This window comes from Phyllostomus hastatus, unplaced genomic scaffold (assembly GCF_019186645.2).
Source record: "Phyllostomus hastatus isolate PE091 unplaced genomic scaffold, TTU_PhHast_1.1 phas_contig_159, whole genome shotgun sequence".
Classification (NCBI taxonomy): Eukaryota; Metazoa; Chordata; class Mammalia; order Chiroptera; family Phyllostomidae; genus Phyllostomus; species Phyllostomus hastatus.
This window is the reverse complement of record NW_025333640.1, coordinates 9,008,732-9,030,452: the sequence shown is the minus strand read 5'-3', so window position 1 is coordinate 9,030,452 and position 21,721 is coordinate 9,008,732. Positions and strand designations below refer to the sequence as shown.

At 39.0% G+C, this 21,721-nt stretch overlaps 1 protein-coding gene across 2 annotated transcripts in view; it reads right to left on the bottom strand.

Moving 5' to 3' along the window:
• The window catches only part of HPGD (15-hydroxyprostaglandin dehydrogenase), a 29,785-nt gene extending 13,750 nt beyond the window's left edge, over positions 1-16,035 (bottom strand). Inside the window, exons 1-4 of one of the 2 annotated variants that reach the window (XM_045831565.1) lie at positions 15,880-16,035; positions 15,451-15,574; positions 12,193-12,299; positions 6,063-6,159 (exon numbers count right to left, since the gene is read on the bottom strand). In XM_045831565.1, the coding sequence (XP_045687521.1) occupies positions 6,063-6,159; positions 12,193-12,299; positions 15,451-15,574; positions 15,880-15,972 (421 nt within the window). In that variant the 5' untranslated portion in view covers positions 15,973-16,035. The remainder of the gene's footprint in view (positions 1-6,062; positions 6,160-12,192; positions 12,300-15,450; positions 15,575-15,879) is intronic. The other variant, XM_045831566.1, reaches the window with a different exon arrangement.
• Positions 16,036-21,721: the final 5,686 nt, after the last annotated feature.

Below are 21,721 nucleotides of genomic sequence, written 5' to 3'. Positions count from 1 at the left end.
ATTCATAATAGTTGGTATCTGACCAACTGATGTCCAAAATGTAGGTTCATCCATTCCATGACATACACTAACGTATAGCAAAATAAAGTTGTTTTTATTACTACTGCTAATTCTCACCACATTTTCCAAGTGAGGAAGCCTGATTGATATCAGTTGTTCAACTCTAAATTGAAGATTTTTAAGTTGGCGTCCATCACAGGGACTTGTGAAAGTTAAATGTGATACCATAGAGCCAATGGTTTATCACAATGCCTGGAGTGTGGCAGTTGCTAACTATGGAAGGCTCTGTGCCTCATATCAGCCATAGTTGCACAGGTAGTACCATGTGATTTTATTTTTCGCCTGCAGATGAAGGAAGGTGATCCATGTTTTTTGCCTGAAATTTCTGGTCTGTCATGATACTCGAGTCCAATTACATTCCACCATATTGATACAAGATAGTGATTATATAGCTCTGTGGTAGAAACTTTGCCTAGTTACTTTCATTTCCCCATTTCCTTTCTGTAAATGCTCAACATATGTTTGATTAACTTGAATTTGTTCCTTAAAGTGGTAACTTTAGCAGTTCCACCTTAACACAAACTGCAAGCTAATTATATTGTTTTAGATAAAAGTCATAGCTCATGTGAGTATGTTCCTGGGCTGATTACTTAAGACATGCTAAAAAAACTTTTTTATGATCTTCAAATATTTTTTTGAGACTCTAATATATCAACTCAGAGTAAATAAGGCTCTCATGGGATCTCCCACAAAATGCCACTGAGTGACCAGAGAGAGGCGCAAATGCCCCCAGAACACCGAGACTTCAGTGGCTGAGTATATAGGCAGGTAGAAGGCAGGATTATAGGCAAATTCTTTTTCCTCTGACAACTACTTTGTCCTTCCCACAGTTTTTAGCAATTAAGTATATAAAAAGCATGCTTGATTTTTATGGGATGTTTTATGGGAATTCTGACATTTAATTATCTGCATTAAACCAGGCTTCAGTCTTCTCTGTTGTTCCTTCCAACTTCTCTTTTAACGGTTAAGGATGGACGTGACCAAATGAGCGCAGATTTCCATATTATGTTTACAAATTAAAAATCGTATAGAAATGTCTACGCGGTTAACAATGATCAGAACAACTTCCAGGCCTCCAGACTGGAGCACGGCCCTTCCCTCAATATGCTGAGGAATCACCCTCCACTTTAACTACTCCTATGCTTGTTAAACTTATTAATTGCATTTGATATTCGGACTGCGTCAGTGGTCATTACTCATTAACTTCTCTGCCCAAACCAGTGTGCCAAGGTTCTTACGATGACAGTGAAGGACGCCACTGAATCTATGCACGAGATCATGATGACAGACTGGCTGGGTTGAATGCAACCCACAACTATGCCTTTAATAGAGTGAGCAGTGGGAAGAAAACAAGAAAAATCTGTGAGGAAGGAAAGTTTGGAAACCAAAAGGGAACAAACGGTAGAAATACTTTTCCTACAATTTTGTGAATTATACCTCAACAAGCAGGTTGAAAACTAATTTGACTCTAGAATTCTTCAAAGACTGTTTTGGTCATCTGACTTCTACCCACATGCTATGACTTCAGGGGTATGACATTGTTGATAACGTTCCAGAGGAAAGTGCAAAGCCAGAGAGAGCCATGTTTACCTTCTACTATTACAAACTTCTGAATTTTGTCAAACTAATCTCATCATGGTAAGAACAGAAGTTCATAGTGAGTGGATAAAATGAAATACGTTGTAACACTCTTATTGAGATGAGGGCTCCTTAGTGACCAAGTCCTGGTGCGTGGAGAGGAAGCAGGGGCTGTCCAGGTTGGCCACTGGAAACAGTATAAATGCACCAGTTATGGAGGCCTGGCATTAAGAAGGGTGGGTGCCTCCCTTCCTACTGATGAAGGGACTGAATCAAGTAGAAGGGACAAAGATAAACTATTTAATCATTATAAACAGAGTCACCCTGCCTGTCAGGTAGAGCATCAGAGGGAGGAGAAGTTTGGAATGCTGAGGCACTCATTAACTATAAGAGTGCTAAGACAGATCACTTAAAACCAGAACAATCTTATCACTGAATTTACATCCACTCATTGTTCTGTGTGATTAGAGAGAGATCCATGCATGGCCCCAAAATTGGCTCTGAGATAGGTAAGAAGAGAATGAACACCCAGGTATGGGTTGTGTAATAAATACCAAACTCTTAGCCAACAAAGCAAAGTGGACCTCTAATTATGATCCTTAAATTGCTCTTCTCAATGGCATGTTTTGACTGGAGACTGGTAAGCTCCCCAAATGTCTGCAGGGCTTTACTTTGTGTGTCAAATGGAGGCAAAAGCTTACGATGTCACTGAAGGTTTAGTAATGTGGTTTTCATATTGAAGCAGTGGCTTGCATACACTAGCAGTATTTGATGATCCCTTTTCCCCACATTCTGACCAGTCATGAGTATTTACACTAAGCCTATGCTGATCTGATAACTAAAATGTTACATTTTATTTTGGCTTTCATTTGCATCATGATTACTAATGAGGTTGACCATTTATTCCTGTTTATTAGCCATTTGTTCTATCTGTTCTATGAAGTGTAGGTTTATGTTTATACCCATTTTATTGATCATACAGGTTTATTATCAGTTATATTCACTATATATTAATATTTTTTCATTCTTATTTTAATTCTGAAATATTTGCTCCAAAAAAAAGGACCATAGACCTCAAGAAAGCTAAGGTATTTTTCTTGTTAATAAATATATCCCAAGAAAATTTTAACAGTGCATTAAAAAAATTACAGCAGTGCCACCCTGGCTGTTATAGCTCAGTGGATTGAGCGCGGGCTTTGAATCAAAGTATCGCAGGTTCGATTCCCAGTCAGGGCACATGCCTGGGTTGCAGGCCACGGCCCCCAGCAACCATACATTGATGTTTCTCTCTCTCTCCCTCCTTTCCCTCTCTAAAAAACAAATAAATAAAATCTTAAAAAAAATCTTTAAAAAAATTAAAGCAGTGCCAAGGAGGCCTAAAGATACTAGCAAATTACACTGGCTTAATCATGCTGTAGTTCTTTCCTTTTTACTTAACAGGCAAAGATGGACATGGTTGAAGAGATTAACAGACAAACCCATAGATAGAAGATACTCTAGTGATTAGACATAAGAGGTCTTTCATTACGCTGCTTGCACAAGAATTCCAGCTCTACTGCTTCTTTGATGGAAAATCTATTGCAAGAAATTTAATTAAACTCTCCTGCCACGGTTCCCTCATCTATAAAGTGGAGATTATAAAATCTATTTCATAAGGTTGCTACATTAAATGAGATAATCTCATACACAATATTTAAAACAATATCATGTAAACAGTGAGTGCTCAATGAATATTAATTATTATATATTTAAATATTCTAATTGGATAAAAGGCAGTATATTGCATCTCTCTATTTATGGTCTATATAGCAAGTAAGCCTCCTCTATGGTACAGAACTTCTTCTAGAGTCCTAAACTGATCCAATCCTGAGGACCTCCAGCCTTCCTAAGAAGAAATCAGTGTCTCCTGGGATACAGGGCAAGGGGCTCCCTGTACAGCATTCACGGTTCAAGCTTTACTAGCTCTCCTAGCTCGAGAGAGAATCTATGGGACTGTCTCTCTTCACTACTACCCCAGGTTGTTTTACATTTATATTTTAAATAAAACAGGCAAGTTTTTGTTAATTTTCTAATTATGTATGTACTTTTTCTTGTGGTTTTATTTTAAAACCATGTAGATTTAGCCTTGACAACTTGTCTTTAGGGTTTCAGCCTCCTAGCATCTAAAATGTGGTCCTTTCCGAGGTTAAATATCTTCAGTGTTGCCCATGCTCTTACCTTTCAATGTATTCTTAGAATTAAAATATTTTATAATTTATAAGTAGATGTCATATTTGGAATAACTAGATTATCCTGAAAAAATTACAGAATTAGTTATATAATAACTTCAGGGATGCCGTTTTGACCTTAAGCAACCCAGAAAATGAGTCTTTTTTTTTTTTTGAGAACTTCTACAGAAGGAAATTTCTAAGTCTCCATTGGAGGCAGGTTTCAGTGGTTCAAGGACCATCTGAGAATGATTCCTGGAGGAATGAGAAAAATGCTGAGAATCAGATACCACTGTGGTCACACGTCCCAGCAAACATGACTCCCCAGATACTACTGGAGCTGGGAGGTGGAGGGCACGGGGTGGGGTCACCTATCATGCTAAAATGACCATACTAAAAGAAATCAACCAGATATTTTAAGAGAGTCTCACTATTTTTAGATATAAATAGTTTAGAATTGCTGTCATTATTGATCAGACTTCTAAAATTTCTTAAGAACCCTTGAACTATTCAAGAACCATTGATTTTCTTTCCCTAGAATTTTAAAAGTGAGGGATCTGGCTAAGTTGCTTGAAAAGTTCCTACCCAAGTGATATGATATTGGCAGATAGTAAATCATTCTGCCCTGAGTAAAGCAGTTTAGATGGCATGTTGTGATAGAGATTAACTGCCCACAAGAATCTACTTTTTCCTTAGGCACACAGGTAGGCCACATTTCCCACACTCTCCTATGGTTAGATGAGCCATGAGGTCAAATTCTACACTGGAGCGTGAGCGGCAGTGGAGTTTGCCATTACTGGGTGGGGGAGGGGTGTTTCAAAAAAGCAGCTGTGCCTTCTCAGAGTTCTCTTTCCATTGGAGAGAAGGAATCTACCAATGCCACAGTGAACCTTGAAAGCTCCATGGTGAAGAGAAAGCTTCTGCCAGGCTTGTTTTCCAAATAACTGCATAGAGCAGAGGTTCCCTGCAGCAAGAACCTTGGCCTGGGCTGACGCGTGTGAGTGACAACTAAGCGTACCTTATATTTCAGCCATTATGTGTTTGGGTCTATTTATTACAGCAGTTTAACATTGATGAGTGGCAGACTAGGTTGCCTCCAAATATGCCATGTTTTTGAGTAAGCATTATTTTGGAGTAAAAAGACTTGAAAAACAGCAGGTGCAAGAAAGGCACTGGTACATCCCTTTTCTTTCTGAAAGCAGGAATTAAAAATCTATGTAAAGGATGCCCTACCTACACCAGGGAGAAAGAAACATTCTTATCATCAGAGACTGAGAGTCAAGGCTGAGAAATCTGTATAGACCTTGTTAAAATAAATTAACTCTTCCTCTAGTCTCCCTGTATATTTTAGTTACTTTTCCACAATTGCTTCTCTTTGTTCACTGTTCATAAGCGCTTTCTGGGCCACTTCTGTGGGTTTCCACTTTCCACAAGAGGGTCCCATGTACATGTAAAAATCTGTATGCTTTTCTCCAGTGAATCTACCTCACATCTAATTCTCAGGCCCACACAGCGAACCTAAAGAATAGAAGTAAAGTACAGCCTCCCGACAGTATACCCCAACTAGTACCTATGACGTGTTTTAAAACTCCACATTCTGCCCTGGCTGATGTGACTCAGTGGATGGAGGGTTGGCCTGCAAACCTAAAGGTCACTGGTTTGATTCCTGGTCAAGGAACACACCTGGGTTGTAGGCCAGGTCCCCCCATTTGGGGGCATGCAGGAGGTAACCAGCAGAAGTTTCTCTCCCTCTCTTTCTCCCTCCCTCCCCCCTCTCTAAAAATAAATAAATAAAATCCTTAAAAAATAATAAAAAATAAAACTTCACATTCTTTCTAAAATCACATGGGAGTACAGATACCTTAACTTTGTTTTATACTTTTCACTTTGTCAAAGGTGCTTTCACATGAATTATCATCAGAAATCTCACAACCACCTTTGAAAAACACTAACACTGGGGGGAAAATATATAAATACATATTTTAAAAATAATAATTCAGTAAAATAATTTAAGGAGTCACAATTTAACAGAAATAAAAACAGTTCAAACTTTTGATATGCAATAGAAAATTTATAAAATTAATTTTTAGAGCCATTGAAAAGGCAAAAATTAAAGTTTCAGTTTCAAACCCAATATGCTAATAAATACACTGTGACAATCTACTTTAGTGGTTCAAATCACCAATAAATAATTATTAACAAAACCAGCATCCTTACCTGCCATAGACGACATGTTGATGATGATACCACCATCACCTCCGTTTTGCTTCCCCATGTAATCCAAACCAAGATAGGTTCCACTGATGACAGAAACCTAGTCCAGAGGCAGGAAGGAGAAAAGCAACAAAGCCATTACACTCTGTCATACAATCCCACACCAGTGTCCACCACTATCCCAGGCACCAATGTAGATTCCCGCAACTGTTATTAATGAAGGGTTTTGAAATGGCTTTTTTTTTTTAAAGTTAGTCATTGACCTGGATTCCCTCATTTGCCTGAAGTTGTGGAGCTATCACATCTCTGCAGAACTTCACTTAGGTGTCCACTCTGAGATTTTATGATAAAGATTTTTACCCTGTAGTGTTTGTCAATGTTAACTCAGTTCTCACTATCTCTACGAGTTCTACATATTCTTTTTCTTTTCTAAATATTGGATATAAAATTTATTTATCCTCATTAGAAGCATATGGTTCTCATGTCCAGGGAGTCCACAACCATCTGCCCTATGCAATTATCTTAGATCTTGCAATATGTAAGAGTAGATACCCTTAACTTCTTAGTTTTCATTTGCTTCATTTTTCCCTAATAAAAACTCTATTTTGCATTTGTGTCTACTTCTTCCCCATGTAATACAGAAGAAGGTGATCTCCTAGCTTTAGTGTAGACTCTGGTTAATGTAATTCATCTGTGGAAATACCATTCTCCTTGCCAGTGAATAGTTTAGGAGCTGGGAGGTGACCCATTTTTGGCCAGTGAGGCTTGAAGAGTAGTCAGTGGAGGTTGGAAGAAGGGTTGAACAAAAATGCCAAGAATCAGAGAAAATTTTGTTACTCTTAAGAAAACCAGAAAAATTATTACATTACTCCTTTGTCATTGCTTTGTAAGGCTGCACTGAGTATTGCTATCATCTTTATGATGAACCAGCAAAAAAAAAAAATGGCGGATGGAAGAGCAGATAAGAAACTGAGACAGAACCACAAACAGTCCTGACACTGAAGTTCTGTGGTGTGAGGTCAACTTTCACCAGTTCAAGTGGGAGACTTTCTGTCATTTGGGGCATATGGTCATCACTTAACTGTGTTCGTCACAGCTTATGAGTCTACATTTCATGGTTCACTCGGCTTCAGTACTCGTCATCACATGTACGCACCTTTTCTGTTTTATTTTAACATTTAAGAATTCACCCCTACCCAAAACAACTTGTGATATGAAACTTCTATTTGAAATCCTATTTTCCCTTTTAATTTAAGAACTCTCTCCTAGCTCAGACTTGGCAAAGGTGAAAATTTCCTTTTGACATCTTAATTCCTACTTTTTTTCATTCTTTGTAATACTGCAAAGAAAATGATACAACAGATAATGAGTCTGGAACTGAGGGCACATATTAGTTTTTACCTTCTTATAACTTAAAAAGTCCTTTGGGAGTTTTTTGAAAAGCATTCAGAGTTGCCTCTCTGCCTCCTAGGAATTTACAAAGAAGTAAATCGAAGATTCTATTCACTTAAGCTGTGTGTCAGTTTGGTATTAAGTAGGCTTAGAGAGCATGAGTAAAATATCCACATGATTCTCTTTAAAATGGAAACACAAAACATTAATGGTTTGTATAAGAAGGAAAAAATGTAGATTGCTGAAATTACTGAAGTTAGATGCTCTTAGCTCCCGCCCAAGTCTCCAGCATGTCAGAACAGAACTTCTGTTTACACGTATTGGCTCTATGCTTCTATTCTCAGGTATTTACAGCTTGCTGACACCTCACTTTTGTGTTTTCAGCATCTACAAGATGCAAACAGCTAGAAAATTTGGGAATGTGTAAGCTTTATTTTATTTTTTTTAAAGCAAGATTGATTCCCAGGTCTTTGGTAGAGGAGGAGGATGAAGGATAATTTTCTCAACCGTTATCAGGATAAGAATTGCGTAACTTTTCAATGAAAATATTCTTGGAATAAATCCACATGACAAGGCCTAATGCTTTGCCTTTCAGTTCTTGTCTCTTCTTCAGTTCAGTTCTCAAGAAATACACTAATCTACATGATCCCTTTTTCTGAAATTCAGTGTCATCTTTCATCTTTCAGGTTCAATATTTTTCCATTTTTGCTGTATTATTGTCTTACTGCTATGGGAATTACTTATGACTTAGCAAGTTCTGTCTAACTATAATAATAGTTCAACTGGATCTTTAGATATTATAGAGTAGCAATACCAGAAAGTAGTTACTAATTTAATTTGTAATCAACATCCTGGTAGCCAAGGAAAGGGAGTGCATTTGACAGCAATGTTTCTATCCAGTCCTCCAACTCTTCATTTAGAGGTAGAATGATCACTCACCTAGATACTCACTTAGAGGTAGGTATGAGCTGGGACAGAGGAACCCAACCCATACAGAAATGAGATAGTGAGAATGAAGAAAATGTAGGTTTCTATACTTTGGAGAAGAAATGAAATTTATCAGGTGGATAATACTGTAGTAGCACTGTGCTGGATGTTTCATACAAATTATGGTTTACTTATGCTTAACTATCCTAAGAAGTTATTTTCATCCTTTCACAAACTAGGATATTCAAGATCAGAAAAATAAAAGTTCACGAATTCTAAATTCTGGACTAAAATCTAGTTTTTACTAATTCTAAATGTATGTCCTTTCCAAGTTCAAATATTTAGTCAACTCTTGTATTTCTGGGGGAAAAAAACAGCAATAGCCATCTATGTTGTTTAATTATTATATGAATATACTAAGGAATTTTAATATGTTAGTTATATGTCCAAATTAGATTATAAATCCCACTTGGGTAGAGATAAATTATTTAAGTTTATTAAAGCTATAGAATGCAAAATAAGTACATTACAGAATGTCCTTATCTATATTCAAAGTTAAATCTACCTCTGCCCAATTGCCAATGTAACCTCTGATAATTATTATGAAGACTTCTTTTATAGTTCTGAGCAGCTATAAATAAGGCTGCTGAGGTTGGCTTCAGACTAAGGAGGAAGTACAGAACAACCTAATGGAAACAAAAGACTGGGAAGAGGTTTTGTGTATCTCTTGTACGGGAAGAGTGGTGAGATCAGAGAATAAGGAAGGGGTAAGTTTGGTAAGAAGTCAAAGTGGAAGGACAGATAATACTGTTTGGTAATACTGATGTCTTAGGAAATTATCCAAACTTTGTATTAAAATGCAAAATTGAATATCCATGGATGTAAAGTATTATAGAATGGCAGTTTATCCAATAAATGTTATACTCTGTACACAAAACAATTTTCTGCCTTGAAAGACCTCATAGCACACTATCATAAAGTATACAAGTATAAAAATCATTCTAAAAATACTAATTTTTAGGAAATTTAAAAATTGGTATATCATATAAGAATGGTATAAACATGTTGTATGAGATTTCAGAAGAGGGAGAGATAGGTAGGTAGGAAGGTCCTTTAAATAAGTGGCTACTCTCTTACATGGACAGGAACATAGAAAAGTGTGCAAAAGAACACACAGGATTGTATGAGGAAGCAAATTACATTCTGAACAGTGTCTAAAAAATTATTCAATAAACCACACACAAATATTTGCATTATACTAACAGAGATAGTCAAGTTGGAGGACAAAGATTGGTCAGACTTTAATCTACTCTTGCGATGGGTGTAAATTAAGCAGGAAGGGAAGTAACAGATTTTTTTTGTCATATATGGGTGACAAAGGTTATATCTTCTTGTCCTATGTATAATTAAACAAATGTCATCAGTCTCTGGTGTTAAACTAAGGAGTGGCCTGTGTCAGCTAGGGGAAGGCAGATCATTCAAATCCTTTGTGACAATCTTTTCACTATTTTCACGTTTCTTATATTGACCCTAATCATTGCACACTTTTTGGACATGTGCTTTCTCAGAGTATACACGCAGTAGGTGTCCATTATGACTGCACTGAGTATAGGAACTTTATGCCCTAGTGACCCTGTTCTATAAAATACCTGAAGACGTGCGCTACTGATGAAACTATTAGAAACTTCAAAAGTGAAGCCAAAGGGAGAGAGCTGCCGAGGGACGACGTGTGCTTTCTCACTAGGGCTGCTCGATGCCAAAAAAAAAAAAAAGAAGAAGAAGAAGAAGAAGTCTTGTCCCTATGTGGTTTTGAAGAGTAGCATAAGTTTATGAAAACACATTCTTAAAACTTCATGAAGCTCCCAACTGGTTGTATATTAATTTTTTGTTTTATTTGGCAACCAAAGGATGTAATGAAATATGGTTCATGATAAGTCAGGATAATTATCAAAGATTAAATATTAAATGTACAGTTTTCTTACCAGCAGGTGAAAATTAAAGCTAACTAATGGAATTTAAGAAGTAAATAGAAAAAGAACAAAACCAAAAACAATTAGGAAGTATAAACTAGGAAGTAAAGTAGAGGAACTAAATGTTAACAGTCAGGTTGATTAACATCTGTCACTTGAGATAGATCTGTGTTCTGTTCAGAAATAGATCAAGGAGATAAAAGTCAGCAAAGGAAAAACTGACATTCAAACAAAAAATATTAAAAGACAATAAAATTGCAAGCTACAATCATTTATAAGCAAAGAGACAAAAATATAAAATTAAATTCAATGGTGTATTAAACATTGATATATTATAAAGTATAATTTAGCTAAGAGATGTAAGTAAGTTTCACAATGAGAAAATATTTCATCTCATTTTACTTATGATACTAGATTAAAGTAAAAGAGAAATCATAGGATTGTCTTAATTCAGGAAGAGCAAATGTGAGGTATTTCTAAACACACACACACACCAGAAACATTTTGAGGGAAACTTGACAAGTGGGTCTTAAACTTACTTTGAAATACAGTGATATCCAAGAACACTTGAGAAAAATTTCAAAAAAATTCCAGGAGGGTGTTTGTTCTTTCAAATAGTAGCTTTTCTTTTCACTTAATGGACTTTAGACATCTATCAACTTGGGAGCAGCTCTGTAACCTTATCAAAGTTATGCTTACAGATTTAGCTCTCTTGTAAACTAGTGTAATTCTCATTGCTTCCATAAAGTTATTAATAGAATTTAGTAATTACTGCTGAAAATGTTGATTCAAGTCAACATTTATTAACCAAGCACTGTCTTTAAGATAGTGGGCTGATTACTGAGAGAGGAATAAAAAAAGAACAGAACACAGTTCCTTTTCTGGAAGTTTATAATCTCCTGGTTAGACACCATGAAGCAGAGGCCACTCCCTGGACTTTACCTAGGCTGGCTGTCCAGGCGAGAATGACCTTAGCAAGGGCAGGGTGACCACCGGCACAGCTCAGCTGGGACATTTTGCTTTAGCTAAGGTTTGGGTTTTACCAAACCCCAATATCTTGTCAAATGTGTTTACAAAATGGGATATTCAATGAAAATGTTTTACAATGAATGAAACAGAAATTTTACTTCCTAATTCCATATTTTTGTAATTTTAAGTAAGAGGTAGTGACCAAACATGGTGACAATCATACACACGCACATACAAACACACACACACACACTGACTTTCAGGATAAAAATCTTAATAATTTACAGAGTCTAAAAGTCACTCTAGCCTTGTTTTCTGTTATATTTCTGGAATTAAGATTTATTTTTTAAATAAATAAGTAAGCCAGGGTTGGCAATTTTTTTCCCTGTAAAGGACAGGATGGTAAGTGTATTATGCATTGTGTATCATACATCTCTGTCCCAGTTATTCAGTTCGGCTACTGGAGCATGGAAGTAGTTGCAGACAATGTGCAAATGAATGACTATGGCTGTCATCCTTTTTGCATTTCTTTTCACTTTTTTCAAGCCCTGTAGAACCTATTTTTAGCTCATGAGTCATACAAAAGCAGGTGGCAGGCAAGCTCAGCCTGTGGGCCATAGTTCACTAGCTCCTAAGTTATGCAAGAACCTCTGTTCCTTTTCACATTTTCATGTATCATTTTAGGAGAGATTTATTTTCATAATTAAAAATCTCAATTATCTTCCCATTTGTAAAAGGAATCACCTTATGTCTAGCTTTCTGTAACTTTTTCTATAAGTCATTGTGTTGTTTCCATGAATATAAAAACCATTTCCCTTGAAAAACATCACATTATTAAATAATTTTGGGTGATAAACATGGCTACGATAGCTTACCAAATTAATTTGCAGCATTTTTTCCCAGTGTTTCTCATCATTCACTCCAGCATTATTGACCAAAATGTCCAGTCTTCCAAAGTGGTCTACAACCTTTCTGAAAGTATCTATGACAAAAGAGAGATAGTATAGGTATGTTCTTACTTTCCACATATACATTTACATCATATCCTATGCCATGAAATGAATTTTTATTTATCCACCCTGGTATGAAAATTACATTCTTGGACAGCGACTGAATGCCTTGTTCCTCCAAGTGTGGTTAGCGAGCCTGCAGCATCCATCAGCATTACCTGGGATTTATTAGAAAGGTAGAATCTGTGACCACCAAAAATCTTAACTTTACTGAAGCAAAAATCTTAACTTTAATAAGATGCATAGATGATTTGCTTGTACCCTGAAGTTTGCTTAGCAGTAACTTAGTGGTGTAAATTTTAGAGAACTGAACCTCCTACACTAAGAGCTCTTAGAAGTCAGGTGGGCAGCCATCATCTCTCTGTCCCTAAGAAGTTACTGGAGCTGTGGGGCTCAGACTACAATGAGTACCCTTTTTTTAATAAGTCATATTATCTTCATAAACTGTAATGTTAAACACATCTTCTTGTGTATTCAAATCCAGTCTCATAATTTCAAGGCGTTTTAAGATCCTAGTGAGTAAAATCAACTTTTCATTTTATTTGATTTATTTGATTACTGTAACTTCAATATGTACTATTTCATTCTTTTCTTTCTCACACTGTTATTACTCCTTTGTGTAAAAACTATGTTCAACCAAGGTAAAGTGTGCACAGCTTCTGAGACCTGAAGGTCACTCATTCCATTATCCAACTACAAATCCAGTTCTTGCAAACCTTCCTAAGCCAGTTCATGCTAGGTTTTACTCCCTGCATATTGAGAAACACATTCTTTCTCAGAGTTGACTTTTACATAGTTCTGTTGATTTAAACTGTCTCCCCAGGCCCTTTAACACTGGTTCTCATTCCATTACTTGGGACCATAGATACTAATTGTGGCTGCTCTTCTAAGCGACACTCCGCACTCTAAGGTTTTGGGCCCAACATGTAAGTTCCTTGAAGAAAGTACATCCCCACACACTTTATTTTGATTCAAATGAAGTCATAGAATTATTAATAACCACCAGACATATTGAGGAGGGCATGGCTTAATCAGTTCCCAAATAGATAAATCATTATGCAAGTTAACTGTCAAAAATTAGGCCAAGATATTTTAATATGTTCCCTTTACCATACTGGAATGGAAAACAACAAAATAAAAACTTTACTTTTTCAGGAACTTCTAAGTGCTTTTTAAGATGTCAAATTGATACTAGAAAAGGTCCTCTAGTAAGAGAAAAACCTTTAAAAATATATTTTTTTGCATCCCATCTTAAGAACATTCTCTTCAGAACTCCACAACCACCTTATAGGAAATTAGGTTGTTGAATATATATGTCTAATAGCTTCTTTAATTTTCTTGTTTTCATCTCTACTGTATTCCTTATATTCTACCCTCACCAATGTATAATACACCATCTTCTTTCTGACATAGCACTGGATTTGGGGTTCGAGCAACTTAAAATCTAGCTCTTGGTGGCATTTCTATGCTGTGGTACTCTTTATCATTTACCTACCCTCCCCCCACCCCCATGGTGCATTTCTTCGTATATAAAATGAGTTATGTCTTGTTCACCTCCAAACATTTTCTGTATTCTCCAAAAATCTCTGTATTTTTATGATTCCAATGAAGTCTCCTTTGGCCACATGTCTAAATTGTTTCAACAGCTGTAGGCAGTACTTAATCCTGAAATTGGAAGAGGCAATGCCATGTTTTCCTGAACTGCAAATAAGTGCTGATGTCCAGACGGCATGTGGATTTCTCATGGCCACACGCCTCCTGGTCACTTATTATGTGTCTGAGTTTCCTCCTCCACAGTCATTTATCCTTAAGGAATGTGTTTACAGCCAAGGTACTAACTTTAAATACAGAAAAGCACAACAATTAAGGTTAAATGTCATATGTGAAACTACATAAATTCAGACAGAAATTGCTTACAGATGGTCTATCCTGTTTCTTATTCCATCCACATGGATGCTGAGATTTGACATGTCTCTATTCTTCATCCAAAACATCATGTGCAATCAACAAAACTTTATCCTCTGGCAAAACATGTTCCCCCAGCACAGTGTTTATAGATCTCTTCCACTCATACTCATAGTCCATGTTACAAATCTTTATTAGCATTTGCAGATTTTAATTACACATCTTCTTTTAAAACAATTTCCCTTGAGTGTAAGGAACACTCCCTTCTAACATTCTGCTCTATTTTTGTTCTCTTACAGAATATCCCAACATTTTCAAAGAAAGTCACACTTCAGTGTTCCTTTAAGAACTGAAGTATCAGAGTGACTTTCACAGATGTTTTTGCTCCCTTGATAAAAAAAAAATGTGCCCAACAGTTTACTCAGTCTTTCAATAAAACTTTGTGAGATACAAATATTTTAATTTTCCCTTCTCTTCCCAGAAAAAAAAATGTTTTCATGCACATCTATTTGGCTTCCATATGACCAAATTTGTTTATATGCCAATAGTGTCCCTGATACTTCACAAGTAGATCGTTCTATACTAAGTGAGTAGACGGGAACAGGAAAGCATTGAGGAAAGTCTGACAGAAACTTGTCTTCTGCCATTCTACTTCTGTAGCACAGCCATGAATACTTTTAAAGCACCATCTCATAGGGGAAAACCCAAAGAGAACATGTGGTTAACAGTATCTAGCATGTCTGTGATGATACCCCTTGAGCTTGCACTCCAGTACATTTTAGAGAGAAACCTGCCACATTTCATTGTCATTGGACTCTGTGTCTTCCAGCTTTCTGGGGAAAGTCGTTTGTCACGGTCCCTTAGTCCACTTTTAACTTTCCAAGTTCCATCTGCAGTTTTAATCATTTAATAACTACTGTTAGCAGTACTGTCTTTCAATTCATGAAGGAATTTTGATTACATTATGCACTGCCAAATGACTAAAATAAAAGGATTTCTCAAGCTGACTTGGATTTCCCCATCCCCCAGCCCTTCTCTCTGTTTTTATGGCTATTGGGATGTCAGCCGGAACACAACACTCCAAGCTATCTATCTCTAGGCTCTCTACAGGAGTCCCAGCTGCCTGCTTACTCCAGGCTGGCGCTCTAGCCCTGGGCTGCCTTCAGGTTATTGCTAGTTCAAGGTGTGTAGCGCCTTGATGGATGGATCCTCTCTTACCTCTCAGTTGTTCCTGGTCGGCCACATCGCAGTGGATGAACAGAGTCTTCTGAGGTTCAAACTGCGCGTCCAGAGAAGCTTTACACTTCATACCTGTTTCATGATTGCAATCTACCAGCGCTACCTATGGACAGAGGAGAGGAGTCCAGGTCCTGCGCAGCTCGTTAAACAGACACACAAACAGTAAATTAGCAGCAGGTAGCTCCTCTTTTGGATCTGACTTTCTGCAGTTAAAGGTCAGATTTTCTCCTAGACGCTTTCAAGGACTGCTTCTCACGAGAGCCTCAGCCTCAATAGCTTTTGAAAGTGGCAAGGTGGGCACTTGGGGTGCAACCTCCGTATCTCCCCGGGAGCCCCGTGGCTTGGCGAGGGTGGAGGGTGAGTCTCGGGGTGAGCAGAGAAGTTTCTGCGGCCGGGCGCCGCTCTTACCTTGGCACCCTTGTGCAGCAGCGCCTCTGCAAACTCTCTGCCGATGCCCTGAGCCGCGCCAGTCACCAGCGCCACTTTGCCGTTCACGTGCATGGTGCGGCCACAGCTCGTGCGTCTCCGCCTCCCGCTGCCGCCGCAGCGGCTTTTATGTTCCTGGTGCGCTAGCGACCCGGCCCAGCGCTCTCCTGCAAGTGGGCGGGGATGAAACTGTCAAGCCAACCCTGGGGCACGCAGGACTCTGTCACCTGGACTGAACACTCTCTGGGCGCCTAGCTGCACGATCTTTGCCTTCTTGACTCAGCAACCTCTGGCTTCGTGACTGGCGGCTAGCCGACAGGAACAGCAGAAAGGTTATTTTTAAAAAAGATTTCCCTCCATCAATAATATTGTATGGTGCCAGGTGGGTACTGGAAATATCAGGGGGAACACTTTGTAAAGTATGTGATTGTGTAGCTACTATGCTGTACACCTGAAACTAATACAAAATAATGTTGAACATAAACAGTGACTGAAAAATAAAATAAAATAATAAAATAAAATAAAATAAAATAAAATAAAATAAAATAAAATAAAATAAAATAAAATATTTACCCTCAGTTCCCCAAGACCACCTCCATAAAACGAGGGCAGAGGAGAGGCTTAGGAGCTTGATTTTTTTCACTTGCCCGCAGGTCTTCTGCTCCCTTGCTCCCAAGACGCCCCCCCCCGCCCCCACCAAGGAAACAAAGCAAAATTTTAGGGATGTTGTTCTTTTGCACAATCTAAGCTTTTGTATGAATTCTAATTTCACAGCGTTTGCAGTAGGGGTGGGGAGAGCTGAGTTAAGTAACACCCCTATTTCTTACTTTGTTGTGTTTTTGACGGACTTTTACAGAGTCAGGAGATAATAAGTGAACTGTGCCCTGACCACAAATCCCTGAATCTATTTTTTCATGGCTGGGACTTCAGCAGTCTGTTGACACTTCCATTTCAAATCAGTATCAGTTGTGTGTCATCTTGAGAGCACTCTGCAAGAATTGTCCTCATTTGCTTGCCCAGAACTTCCAGGTCACTGTCAGACTGGTGACTTGTTGGTTCAATGGAATGCTTGTTCACTGAATCATACTCGCTTCGGGGCTTGAAGTTAACTCCGACACAGAGGTTCCCCGTCCTCCAGGAACTTGAGAGGCAGCTGTGTGCCCAGATGCATTCAGCCAAGGCTAGTGTGCTGACCTACTCACTCTTTCTCTTTTTCTTTTTTCATGTAGTTGGCATTTGTTATATGAACAGAGAAATCTAAACAGTTGGGGAGGTGAGCTTTGTGTACTTCTTTGCTGCTTACAGGACGCAGGAGGAAAGTACTTGGTCCAGCAGGGGAAGGCGTGTTTAGGGTGGCTGTGTAAGAGAGATACAGGTTTTCAGTAAGCCACTGGAGCAGGTCCTCAAAGTTGCTTTGAAAATGTGTCTTGAAAAAACATTGAGAATTTAAGACAAGAAATTCACATTCTATCACAATAACTAAAATTGTAATGTGAAGAATACATTGAGGCATGATATCGAAAGAGAATACCACAGGACAAAAAAATACCATGAAACAAACCAAACCCAATCCCTCCAGCAATACGTGCAGAACATGAAAGAAAATGAACAGTTCCTTTATCAGGAAAGAACTAACAAAAGAGAGTAGCCAGGGAACATGTTGGGAAAGCAAAGTCATGCAGCTCATGTGGGGAAGGTAGTTCCAAGAAGACAGGAGTGGTCAATGGGGCAAAGTGTTCCGATGAGAATAAGGAAAAAAGGGATAGAAAAAAGAAATGCTTTGAATTTTCTGTGCCGATGATTGGTGTCAGTAAGTTTAGAAGGCACACTAAACATTACTTCTAACTAATTACTCTGGATTATCAAAATACATGTGAGACAGAGAAAAATGTGAGACAGTCTTTTGTTGTTGTTCTTGTTTTGTTTTGTCTGTCTTCACCACGTAGGGAAGACTGGGATCTAAGGTATAGTTAGTGCCCCTGACTCTTTCTTCTGAGTTTCCACTGCTGCAGTTTTTGTCCAGACGTGTGCATTCTCCTGTGATGATGGCAACACAGTTAGCCTTCTGAGTTACTTCTTTGCCCCCGGAATTTCTTAAACCAATTCAATTTCCACAGTCCTCCAAGTGAATTCTAAAACATAAATCTGATCCTGTTCAGACATCTTCATTTTTTAAATCCTTAACGTATTTAAACCCCAGGGCATTGCAGAGGAGGCAGTCTATGCCCCATATTTGTGTTGTAGCCACTTTTTTACATGTCAGGAAACCCCGTTGGTTAAAATCTACCCCACTTTCCCAGCATCAGGCCTTTGTCTTATAGTGTCTGCTCACCTGACTATCCTTCCCCTCCCACTTTCTTCACTTGTCTTCCAACTCAGCTGTGAAAACTCCACAGGGGGATACCCCATCCCATTGTCGTGATTATCACATAATCTCTGAGTGTGTTCAAGGAGAGCTGTGTCTTTATCTCTAGACATCTCCAGCAACCAGCCAAAATATGTGCTTGTACTTGTTTAATAAACTCCAGATAAACATGAAATGGGTGTTCAATCAAAAGAAGTGGGAAAAACATTCTTTAATTATATTTGATCAATTACACTATTACATTTGTCTTAATTTTTCCCCTTTGCCCCCCTCCACCCAGTGCCCCCACCTCCCTCAGACAATCCTTCCACCGTTATTCATGTTTATGTGTATCAGTTATTCAGCTACTCCCCTTCCTGTGCTGTACTTTACATCCCCACGGCTATTCTGTAACTACCTACTTGTACTTCTTAATGCCCTCACCTCTTCACGCATTCCCCCAACTCACCTCCCATCTGGCAACCATCTGCTAACTTCTTTTCTCTTGCTGTTTTCAAGATTCTCTCTTTATCTCTAACCTTTGACTTTTTAAAATGATGTGTCTTGGAGTGGGCCTCTTTGCATCCATCATAACTGGTACTTTCTGTGCATCCTGGACTTGCATGTCTATTTCCTTCACCAAATTAGAGAAGTTGTCTTTCACTACTTTTTCAGATAGATTTCCAGCTCTTTCTCTTCTCCTTCTGACACCCCTATGATGAGAATGTAGGACCTCTTGAAGTTGTCCCGGAGGCTGCTTACACTATCCTCATTATTTCTGGATTCTCTTTTCTTCGTGTTCTGATTGGTTGTTTCTTGGTGCCTTATGTTCCAAAGCAGTGATCTGATTCTAGGGCTTCATCCACTCTACTGTTGTTTCCCTGTCAATTGTTCTTTATTTCAGTTAGTGTATCCTTTGTTTCTGACTGGGTCTTTTTTATGCTGGAGCATTCCTCACTAAGTTCCTTGAGCATCTTTATGAATAGTGTTTTCAATTCTGCCTGTGATAGACTGCTTATCTGCATTTCATTTAGCTCTTTTTCTGGAGTTTTGATCCATTCTTTCATTTGGGCCATGTTTCGTTGTCTCCTCATTTTGGCAGCCTCCCTGTGGTTGTTTCTATATATTAGGTAGAGCCGCTTTGACTCTGTGTCTTGGTAGTGTGGCCTAATGTAGTAGGTGACCTGTAGGGTCCAGTGTCAGCCTCCCCTATCACCCAAGCTGGTTACTAGAGGTGCACGCTTTGCATGGATTGAATACACTCTCCTCTTGTAGGAGTCTTGGTTGCTGTTGGCAGGTCAATGGCAGGGATTTACCCAGACCAGTCAGCTGTAAGGACTGGCTGTGATCACTGAAAACCACCCTTCACCATCCATGGAGGATCAGCTGTGCAGAGGCAGGGTGGTGGTGCTCCGATATGGTCTGTAGCTGTCCACTGAGTGTCCTGGCCTTGGGGTTTCCCAGGTAGTGCAGGTCAAGGTCAGCCCCCACCTGTGTTTTGCCTGGGGCACCCTGCCTGAGCTATAAAACAATCTGAGAAGGCTGATATTCTTGCTGGGCTTGGAGATTCCCAGCCTGAAGCCAAGATGTGAATCTAATCTGGCTGCTACTAGGGCTCACTAAAGCCAGCTGTTGAGGGTTGGATAGGATTTAGGAACCTAGACTAACCATTTATATAGAAGAGCTGCTTAGGTGGGCCCATAAATTGGGTGGGGCAGAGCCTCTGGGGAACTGCAAGGCAGTTCAGTGTTAACCAGGTTGATGGAATCTCAGATATGGCACCAGCTTGCCAGCTCTGTAGGAGAAGGGTTTAGCAAAAGCACAATGGCCTCTGTTCACCTTGATGCCAGACACTTTCATTTCTCCCTGTATACCACTGGTGCCTTTCAAGCTGCCACCCTGGTGCTGGAGCTCAGAGGAGTTAGTCTGAATAGGAGTGAGTCCCTGTGTGAGTTCTTTAAGAGGAACTGCTTGTGGCTCTAGCAGTTTCTTCCATTGACTCAATTCCTGTTGATTTTTGCAGCAGAAGTCGTGGGGACTTATCTTCTTGGGTGGAACCCTGGGTGGGGGGTCCTGGTGTGGGGTTGAGACTCCTCACTCCCAAGATATCCCTCCTGAATTTTTATCCACATGGCAGTGGGACCAGGCAGATCGGTGTCTGTGCCCCTCCTACTGGTAAGTTGGATATGGTTTCTTTTTTTTTTTTTAAGATTTTATTTATTTATTATTTATTTATTTTTAGAGAGGGGAAGGGAGTGAGAAAGAGAGGGAAACATCAATGTGTGGATGCCTCTCCCATGGCCCCCACTGGGGACGTGGACTGCAAGCCAGGCATGTGCCCTGACTGGGAATCGAACGTACGATGCTTTGGTTTGCAGCTCACGCTCAATCCACTGAGCTACGCCAGCCAGGGCAAGATATGGTTTCTTTAATTCTGTAGTTGTCAGACTTTCATTCAACTCAATTTTGTGGTCGTCAGTCTTCCATTCAGCTCAATTTCTGACATTCCTGAGTGATGGTTGTTCTATATTTTAGTTGTAATTTTGATGTGGTGGTGTGAAGAGGTGAACCATGTCTGCCTACCTCCCCCTACCCCATCTTAGAGAAGTAGGAAAATTGGAACTAGACTGTGAGACTTCCTATACACCATGGTTTCCTTTTAACATGACTTAAAAGGAAGACTGAAAAAATACATTGGACACATGTACCACACAATCTTCATTATCCAGTTACCTACTGAAGAACACTTGGATTGTTTCTATGTCTTGGTCACCATGAATAATGCATAGAGCTGTATATGTCTTTGCAAATAAGTCTGAGGTTCAAATTTGGGGGGCAGATACCCAGAAGAATGATTGCTGGGTTATATGGTAACTATTCTTAACTTTTTGAGGAACCTCCATACTGTTTTCCATAGTGGCTGTACAAATTTACATTCCCACCAGCAATGAACAAGGGTTCCTTGTTGAAAAACCTCTCCAATACTTATTATTACTTGTCTTGTGACAATAGCCATTTTAACAAGTATGAGGTGGTATCTCCTTGCAGTTTTGTTTTACATTTTCCTAACAGCTAGTAAAATTTAGCATCTTTTCATATATGTGTGGCCATATGTATGTCTTCTTGGGAGAAGTGTCTATTCAGGTCCTCTTGTAAAAAGGTGCAGCCAGGGGGCCCCCAAAGGAAGGATTTGTAATGGGGTCCAGAACTCAGGGTGTCCAGGAAATACTAAAAATATGGGATGTCTTCACCCCCACACGTCTGAGCTGGAGGATGGGCTACATGGAGTAGGGCCATTGAGTTGTTTTACATAGCAAGAGTTTTGCAGATAACCTCTAGAACAGTCATTTAACATATCTGTAACCTTTAACTGGTTTTGTAGATATGTTAAATAGCTGTGGCCAAGCTTTGAGCTAGGGAAAAGGGAGTGAATTCCACCCAAGATATAATTGGGAGGCAACTCCCCCTTGTTACAGAGCC